Source organism: Sylvia atricapilla, chromosome 8 (genome assembly GCF_009819655.1).
Source record: "Sylvia atricapilla isolate bSylAtr1 chromosome 8, bSylAtr1.pri, whole genome shotgun sequence".
Classification (NCBI taxonomy): Eukaryota; Metazoa; Chordata; class Aves; order Passeriformes; family Sylviidae; genus Sylvia; species Sylvia atricapilla.
The window spans coordinates 1,368,986-1,378,985 of NC_089147.1; the positions used below are offsets into that span (position 1 = coordinate 1,368,986).

The 10,000-nt window shown below is 42.4% G+C and overlaps 1 protein-coding gene across 10 annotated transcripts in view; it reads left to right on the forward strand.

Moving 5' to 3' along the window:
• The window catches only part of EBF3 (EBF transcription factor 3), a 123,997-nt gene that overhangs the window by 74,078 nt on the left and 39,919 nt on the right, over nt 1-10,000 (forward strand). For 6 of the 10 annotated variants that reach the window (XM_066323403.1, XM_066323400.1, XM_066323398.1 and 3 more), the window contains exons 7-8: nt 4,622-4,703; nt 7,610-7,754. In XM_066323403.1, coding sequence (XP_066179500.1) covers nt 4,622-4,703; nt 7,610-7,754 — 227 coding nt within the window. The remainder of the gene's footprint in view (nt 1-4,621; nt 4,704-7,609; nt 7,755-10,000) is intronic. The other 4 variants (XM_066323402.1, XM_066323399.1, XM_066323397.1 and 1 more) reach the window with 1 other exon arrangement.

The window sequence follows — 10,000 nt, forward strand, 5'->3', positions numbered from 1 at the left end:
CATAATGCACTAATGACAGGTTAGAGTTTTTATCGCCTCTCTGCGATCGAGCAGCAAATCCGAGTTTAGCAGTAATAAAGAGTTTATTGGTGCTAAAGCCAAAGATTTTCTGACAGAGGAAAGATTTTTCCTTTCATAACAAGAGTATTAAATCCTTTGTTTACTAGGCTCTGAAAAAGAGATATGCAAAGTGGTTGTCAGATATTTCTTAGGAAAAAAGCCAATTAAAGGGTAATCGAGTAAAGGATGAGAATTACCATTTGACTTCAAATGTCTCCTCTTCTCCTGCTCTCTCCCTCCTCCGCCCCCTAACAGCATCGTGCCCCTGTGGACAGCTTCTCCTCCAAAGAACTTCAAAATCACGGATAATGATCCGAATTCCATCTTTTTTTTACTCATGAAAGTGGAGCAGACCTGTCACATCTTAACAATCCTGTATTTTGTAGTACAGCGAGATCTCGTCTGCAGGCTTAATTGAACAACAAAACTGTGCACCTGTAAATACAGATAAAAATGAAACAGAATTGTCGGAGTAAAACAAAATGCTGTCTGCAGGGCTGGCAAGATTTTGTGTCCTCTGTATGGTTTGAGTTGGATGCTGGGAAGATCTTACTGGATAAAGGGGTGGAAGCTGCTTGCTGCTGCAGGGTTCCACTGCCTTCCTTATGATCTCACCTCTCACCAGAGCAGGGTTTGGTTCGGGGTGTTGTCACCAGGACACTCAGACTCCATATCTGAAGTAAAAAGAATGAACCATTTATTTCCTGCTGAGGTTTATTTGCACGAATGACGCTTCGGTTTGTGGTCTGGCGAAAATACATTTTATTAATGGTGTTTCTGGGGTGTAAGAGGTGGTTTTCTGCCACAAATATTCCTTTAGCCAAGCAGTATTTGAATTGGACCAAACTGAAGCCACTGCTCGTGCTTACAGCACCAAGGATTTTCTTGCCTAGTGTTGAAATTTAAGTACAAAAGTCTTTCTGGTCTATTTGCTACAACACCTCCTCTCACAGAGGTTAAGAAGAGGTGAACAGGATGAAAAGGCACTTGCAGGGCTTAAAAAAATCTTCCACGGAAAAAAACCCCATCTTTCATTTCACCAAAAAAAAAAAAAAAAAAAGTCTCCTGTAGGTTGTTATGTGCATAAGGTGGAGGCTGAAGAGCAGCCACATTTGCAGATGAACTGCTTTTCCTCGCTTCTCCGAGACATGACATTTGTTCAGAAGATTAGCCAGGTTGTAATGTGTAGCATAATTGCACTGTGCGGATGTCCCAGAAGTGAAAACCTAATTGCTTGACAGGCCTATAACTTTGTGGTACTGCTCTCACCTTGTTAGGTCCTTTTCTGATGCGGTTCAAATGCAGGCTGGCCGCAGGTGTGCCTAATTTACCTCGCAACAGAACGTGTGGAGTTTAATTGCACAGTGGTTGTTAGGAAAAATTGGTGGGTGGAATATCAAGTGACTCACTGTATGTGGATGGCAGATGGGCGGCGAGAGGCATCAGAGCTAAGTGTATAGGTGAGGTGAGTTAATAAAAGATGTAAATTTTAGCTTAAAATAGTGGAGTCTCGTGGAAGGTAATACATTTTAATTAAGAGGGTAGCAGGCCCCGTTCTAGCAGTGGGGAAAAATCAGAGCAAGGGGACATGGCAAAGACTGCATTTTTCACCCTATCAGTATTTTAGGAGCAGCTTAGCCTGCTTGGGAAGGCTGTTCTGCAAGGCTGTATGTATTAAAAAAGGCTAAAATTTCTGCTTATGATACAAAATGTAACAGGGAGAGGCAGACCTAGAAAGGCTTGAATTCTTATTCTTGTCTGGAAGCTTGAGATGAGACCAAGCAGAGCTCTGCTCCTGGTCCACTGGAACCTCGTGGTTGGGGTAGGAGGCATGGATTTGCAAAGCCCACAGTCCCTGTGGTCAGCTGAGAGCAACCACCAGGTCAATCTTCTCCTCCTGGCACAGAGGAACAGATTGCCTGGGAGTGTGGTTTTCAGCTTACGTTGTCTTCCTCTGAAAAGCCTGTCCTGATGCCACCTGTGCTCCATGAACTCTGAAAGCACAGAGTAAAGAGTGAAATGAAATATCTCAGCACCGAGGAATGTAGTGGAGCTGAAATGGGAGTGAGTGCTGCTTGTGTTCACTCCAGCCCGGCATCAATATTTAGCCCGGTGCTCAGAGCCATCCTAATAAACTTGATGATGTCTGATTTCACCAAGAGTGGCTCCTTTTCACCAAATAATTGAACAAATACCGGTTCCAGTTGATGTTTAGTGAAAGGGTGCTTAATGGCCCTTTTTCTTTGACAGGATGTGAGCTCTCCGTATAGAAACAATTCATCATGAATGCTTCACGCTAAAAACAATCCATGAGGAGCAATACTTAGCATTCCTAGTGCACAATTCATTGGAGAATTTCCGAGCAATTTACAAACATTAGCTCAATAAGCCTCACAACACCCATTTGAGATCAGAAAAAAAAAAAGGAGAAAGAAAAGAACCAGATAACATACTGCTCTTCAGCCTGGATGTGGCACTAAGGAGCTGTAGAGCTGGAGGCTGGTCCCAGCTCCTGGCTCCCCAGCACTGGGGGCTCTGTGTGGAGCTGGGCATCAGCTGGACCTGGCACAGACTCACAGTCTGGGTGGTGGAAGCTGTGCAAAACCAAATAGAGCTCTGACAGAAAGGATCTTACCTTTAGAATAATGGATTTGGCTTGGAAGGGACCTCAAAGATCATCCTGCAATGAGCAGGGAACCTGGCCTAGAATCAGTTGATCTGGAGAGAATAAGTATCTCAAATAAAAACAACAACAAACCAAACTAACCCAAAACACCCAAGAAACTTCCAAAACATAGCAGATAAAATTAGGAGAATTTAGTGGCTAACACAGAGGAAGTTTCATGGAGTTGCTGATAATATCCCTGCAACAGCATCCAGAAAACCTGAGCATCTGAGCTAGGAGATCATGTCATCCACCACAGAAATCCAGGTCTTTTTCAGCTCGACAGCTGAAACCCCTTTACAGGTTTTGGGATAGGAAGTTTTAAAGAAATGTGCATTCAGCTGAACTGACAGCATCGATTTATTTATGCAGTTTCAGTAAACCTGGTTGTTTCCCTGCTTGCCTCTCTGATATGAGAGATTGCTCCTTCAGCATTCGTGTCCTGGGGTTACACCGGGTGCTGCTCAAGGTTTAATGGAGAAGGAGGAGCTGGGATTAAAAGCCCCAATTTTTGATTTAGAGGTGCTCCCACAAGGCTCCTGGGTGACCCCCAAAGCTTCTCAACAGGAGTGAGATGTGGTGCAGCGTTTTTCTTTTTCCTGCTGGCCATGGCTGGGCCTTGTTGGGTGCTAAAGGAGGAAAGATGTTCCTGTCTTGCCTCCTGCCAGGAATGCTCTTGGCACGTGGAAACTCCTGTGAGGTGTGTGCAGCAGGAATAGTCCCAGTCACTTATGAAGACTGACATGAGTGAATAAATCAAAGTTGTTCATGTTCTGAATGTGAGAGCTCTGTCTGACCTCGCTGCCCAGCATGTACAAAGTTGGGCAGCACGAGCTGCTGGACTGGAGCATCTGAGCAACTCCTGGTGAGGGGAAAATCCTCAGCTTAGCTTGTCATTAGTGGTCAGTCATTAGCCAGAAAACCTAATTAAAATGTGGTTTTATTATGAAAGATAAAACATGAGTGCATAAATAAAAAAGACGATGTCAGGCTGCCAATGTCCTCCTGAGGATCCCGCAGTCCTGCAGGGTGGAGACTTCCCTGCTCATTCCAGTGGTGCAGGAGGGTGGCAGAAAGGAGTTTCCATCCTCCCAAGCTTTCCCCTTCCCTCAAAGTGCTGTCTGTGCTCCCCTGAGGCAGCGTGGCTGCGAGGAGGGTTTATGGGGAGATGCCTGGATGATAAGGGTTAGTCCTAAATAATTGCCGGTTGTCGCTCGGCAGAAATAAGCTGGATTTCGATCCCTGGGTAGAGCGACTCCTCACAGCTAAAGGCTGGCAAAGGTTGAAGAGGTCGTAAGACAGGGCCTAATTTGCCATGTTCCTTGCCTTTCAAAAACAATGAGGGAGCCTGGGCCTTGCCCCTGGGCAGATCCTGCCTGGATCTCCCTGGAGTCAGCAGGAGTTGGATCGAGTCCCTTTGAATAGCGAGAGTTTCCAAACCGGAGGCAAAGCCAAGTGTTTTTCAGAAGATTGATCATTACCTTTGGAATTTTTCGACGTAGAGGTCATTACTGCTAATATAAGTTGTGAAAAAAAAAATGAAAAGTATTAAAAAAATAGAGACAAGTTCTCATCTGGTGTAAGTCATTGCCTTTGAAGTCAATGAGTCATTGAAATCAACTTTCCCACACCGAGCTAAGGATATGGCCTGGAGTCAATACATTTGTAGTTGTTGAAAAATTAAAAATATAAATTTGCCTTTCCTTGGCAATAATGTCCTGTTTATGACAGAGATCTTATGCTTTAAAATAAGTTCATTAACGAATAGGAAAGTAATATATCACTACCAGTATTCTTTTGGGTATAACTATTTATGATTAAATTTTATTAAACTTTTTAAAAAATTGGATTTACATTTTGATGATTCTAATAGATTTCAATTTTGTATTTTTATAGATTCTTTCTAAAGTTTTTCCTCAAGTGCAATCAGAACTGTTTGAAGAATGCAGGCAACCCACGAGACATGCGAAGATTCCAGGTACAGATCCCTCTAAATGCATAAATGATGTATAAAAGACTTGATCACATCTTCATATTGAACTTATGAAAAAACACAGTCAGTGCTTCCACTCAGTGTTGTTCCAGTGCTTAAAAAAATTGCTGTCATTATTTTACATTTCCCCCATTAATTTGAGTGCTGGTTCTGGGGTTCTGCAGTGGGCTGTGATGGATCAGTGTTGGAGCAAGTGGATCTTCTCTTAGGAATTATTTCCCTGATTTTCCTTCTTGCTATCACCTTGTGTTGTAGAGTTTTTATATAGACTGAGTTGTCTGATCTTCCTTTAAGAACACAACTATGGAGCATAGGGAAGTTTGGAACCCACACTTCTCTAGTTCACAACTTGTAGATCCAGCACTGGTGGCCCAACCCACAGATTTTTGTTTCCACTGTGTTAGATGTTTAATACTTCACTTTCTCCTTACAGCTTTTGAGATATCCTGTGGTGAATCATAGCACTACAGAGAGGCAGCTGACGGGATGGACAAATGATTTCCTCTGTGTCTGGGGTCATTCGAAAGGCTCGTTAAGAAATAACTGCCTTTTATTTCAAAATATTTCACAATGATTCATATTTGATTCCAGCCATAAAGTAGTATTGAGATGTTCAGGACTTTCTCAGTTTGGAGAAGAATTACTTGTGGTTAAACTTGATAGCAAAACATGTGACATCTGTTTTCATGCACAGCCAACCAACCGGGGAAGCCAGCACCCCTGAGCCAGCCAACAGAAAAGATCTGTAGCTGGGAAAAAAAATATTCCTTCAAAACAATCGAGCCAGGCTTCCATTTTTCATGCATCTCAGCTTCACGTGGCATCGGTGATATTGATCCATCTGAACAGAACAGAAGGTCAAACCTGGAATGAGTGGAAATGTCCTCTTTGTCTCACTGATGACTAAATGAAGCATCAGTCACGAGTGATCTTGTGGTCGACAATGGAGCCAGTAGGCACTAGAAAGACTTTCCTGGGTCTCTTTAGCTAATCTCCCTGCCTCTCAGAAGGTTTAACTGGACTTAACAGGATGTCAGATCTTGAACAGTATTTTTACCTGGTTTCCCTGCCTCAGCACCTTTGTGGAGGTGCACTGCAGGAGCGAGGCGATATAACAAAGCGTAGCACGTCGACTTTCTTTTGCTGAACTACAGTATTCTCCCTTGGTGGCTGACCTATATAGACATGACAGAACAAAAATAGTTGTCATTTTCATATACACCTTGCTCTGTCTTTTTAATACACCGTGTTCTAGGAACCAAACCCAGAAATCCTGGCTGGAAGTCACGCTTGCATGTTTTGCAATATTTCTGAAAGTCTGGGAATCTCATTAAGAGTGAAAGAGGATAGCCCAGTGGCCTGGCAGCAGCTCCGTGGCCGAGCTGAGCGTGCAACCTCAGCACTCTCCGAAGTGGATGTTGACAAGAGGGAAAGTGTCCACTTCTGGGAGGAGGGAACTGGGGAAGCAGAGCAGCCTGGCAGAGAGCTGCCCTCGGGCTGTTCTAAAGGGTACCGCAGATGGCTGTCTCCGAGGAGGCAGGATACACAGAAAAGGTGCTGTGATAGCTGAGAGCTAATTATGGCTTGTGAATAAGAAACAGGATCAGAGGTGATCCAAAACATAGGAGCAGACAAGAATTTTCTTCTGATGCCTTGGACCAGCTCTCTCTTGGAGGCTCTCTGCTCCCCTCCCACTTGTGTCCGTTAAGTGTTTGGGTTTAGAGGCTGGTGGGAGAACCCTTCAATCGTCTTTGTTATAACCAACATTTAAATAAATGGAAGGAGGACGCTGAAATTTGTCCTACCTTTGGCAGCCCTCACCAGCTGGGTTGATAAGGCCTGACTTAGCCAGGCCTGGCTTTACAGACACTACTCACCCCGAAGGAAACGCTGCAATTCCTGGTGGCCGATCCCCTTAGAAAACCTGGAACCACAGCAAAGGGTCCGTGCTGGAGTATTTAAATAAGATGTAAATGTCAGTGTGGGATAACAGTGATCCGCCTACGAGGCCGTGCTCCACACAAACCCTGGCTGGTTTCCTCCCTGGCTGGTGCTTCCGGAAGGGGTCCCAGAGCTCCACTGTGGAGGTGTTTGCGTCGGGAAGGTTGTGCGTTTTGCACATGTTCCTTTGCCATTTTCGACTGAGAAGCAGCTGGAAGCCAAAGGAGGCCCTATCCATCATCTCTTCTATGGCCGGACTCTGAACCTGGACACAAGAATAGGAGCCTTTCACTCAAAAATAAAGGAGGAAATTCCATTGACATACCAGGGTCAATCACCATCCAAATGAACTTGAGAAGGGATACTTTTCATGGATTGAAAACACTTTCACTATTCATATTCAACTCGGCCTTTTCAGATGCAAAAAAGTTCATTATCAGACATTAAATGTAATTGTAAAACTGACCTGGAGATCATTTACTGAAGAAAAAAAATGGGGAGTTACGACGGTTCCTGATTTATTAAGCTTTTTTTATTTGGAATCCTCACAACCCTTCATTTGAAGAGAGTCTCAAGTGAACAAATTTTAATTAGATAAACTATCTAATCAATATATCAACAGATCAATCAAAACAGCAGCTTTTAAAATGAGTGGCTAGAGGGGTGTTTCTGAAACTAATGGCTAGAAGAATATTTCCCTGAATTGAATTCATTTGTTAGCATAATAGGAGATTAAACTCTAATTAGTGTAGCAGGTTCTGAAGAGAAACAATTGTGAGTTAAAAATCACCAGTGGTCGCCACGTCAACAAAGATGTATTCAGAGATGTCATTCACTCGGTTTAAATAGAAACAGAAAAGTAACGGGATGTTGTTTTGTCTAACGAGACCTGATTCGGGGGGAAATCTGCAGGATTTTTTTGAAACGTGGGGTTTTGTTTTCTCTTGCAGGTTGTTGTATCAACAACAGTCAATGTGGATGGCCACGTGCTGGCTGTCTCAGACAACATGTTTGTACACAACAATTCCAAACACGGGAGGCGGGCTCGCCGCCTTGACCCCTCAGAAGGTACGGCCCCTTCTTATCTGGAAAATGGTAGGCACACATTTACATGTCCTTTTATTTTATTTGCAATGCTTTTTATTTTATTTTATTTTATTTTTTAATTTTTTTAATTTCCCTTTTTTTTTTTAATTTCACCATAGTTTATGTTGAGACACCACTACATTTACTTTTACGTCATTTCTTCTCTCATCCATCAAAGCACCCATTAAAAAAAAGTCCATTAGTATTTCTCAGCCCCTGTCAACAAGAACACAGATGCTTCTGAATTTGCTTCTGACTTCTTTCTTTATTTAATACTTACAATTTTGCAGTCACAACCAATTTTTCATCTTTTCCTATTTTATTTCTTCTCTCTTTTTTTTTTAAATTTATTTTATTTTATTTTATTCCAGTCTTGTTTTGCTTGCAGCTTTTTCTTGCTCTTTAATTTGACTTGATTTTATTTTGGCTTGTCATATTCCTTGATCCAGAGGTACAGTCTCAGGTTATGTATGCAAGTTTAAGTGGATGGTAAAAACATGACCGAATCCGTAAAGAATTTACTGTGAGGTCAATTTCCTGTGCCTGGGCCTTACTGCAGATTACGGCAGGAGGGGGTTTGGATGAGAAAAACAGCATAAAATGTTTTTCTTCAGCCTGACTCAATGTGATTGACTTCTTGCCTGAACTGCTAAAAGAAGATAGGCTGAGATGAAGAGGAGAATGGAAAGTGTCTCTGGAAACCCAGAATTGTGAAATCCTATCTTTTTGGAGCCCATCAGCCCCCGAATCGCTCACACACAATTGCAGCTGCTCCTGCACATGTGCACACATGTATTTGTTGTCCTGCAAAGCCCAAAATAGTCATTTGGATTTAAATATCACTTCATTTGGACTGTAAAATATACCAGTTGTAGGGATGCAAACCAGGTCTCAGGGAACCTCTGTTTAATAACATTAGGGTAGGATAGGATAGGGTAGGATAGGATAGGATAGGATAGGATAGGATAGGATAGGATAGGATAGGATAGGATAGGATAGGATAGGACAGGACAGGGCAGGACAGGATAGGACAGGATAGAATGGAATGGAATGAAATGGAATGGAATGGAACGGAACGGAACGGAACGGAACGGAACAGAACAGAACAGAACAGAACAGAACAGAATAGAATAGAATAGAATAGAATAGAATAGAATAGAATGTTTTCAGTTAGAAGGATTGTCCAGTCCAACTTCCTGAAGACTTTAGTGTTTCCCAAAATTCAAATGCACATTTAATTACATTTAATTTTAATGCACCTTGAGCCCTGGAAGAGTTAGATTCTCAAATCTTCAGTGACCTGACGTGCTGGGCCATGCACATCACTTTCCACGGGACTCCTCCTGCAAGTTGTTACTAACACATTGACAGGATCATGGCTTTTTACACTAATAAAATTAATTAAAATGATAACAACACTAAGCTGCTAATACAATCATTGGCGTTTTACCTCTCAAATAGTATTTACCAACGGGCAGGGAGGGGAATGAATGGATGAGGTGAGCCCCAACTATGGGAAGGAAAGACGACCTAGACGTCAAAAAATGGAAAGCCATTTACAAATCTGCCGCGGCCCGCACACACACACACACACACAGAGAGCCCTAATTTGTTTTTCTGCATTAATAACTAAGGTATAAGAGACCAAAAATATAATAATTAAAGGTCGCCCTGAGCACCAGAGTCATTATGGTCTATGACGTATTGTTTATCTCTTTCATATGCGCGGAAAGTAGGTGTGTGTTTTGCCTAGCAACCGTCACTAATGAGGTTCACAATTAAGAAGGCTGAATCCTCTCCCCTCGTCCTCTCCTTCCCCAGAGAGCCAGAACTAGCAACATTATAGGTTCAAGTAAGCATGCTCAGCCCTGTGGTGTTAGGTTTTAGTCTAGGTCCAAATTCAGCCTCTTCTAATGAGCTATTATGATCTTAGCAAAATACGAGTATTTATTTTTGTAAGCTGCATGAGAAGAATTTGACTCTGAGCAGCAAATATCGCTTAGAAAAATAAAGGCCACTTTTCCATGCTAAGGAAAATCTACATAAATGTCACTTACCAACAGCTCCTTTTCTTGGCGATACGGTAATTGATTTGCTTTCTTTAAATGTTAAAAAACACGGTGCCAAATCCTCTTTGCCTAACATCCCATAAATGCTCAGTCGAGTAAGCTGCACCGTTGCAAATGAATGTGAAAATCTGAACGGCTGCTCCTTAAAGTCCTACTTTTAATAACAATGATGGTAAAGAAACAACT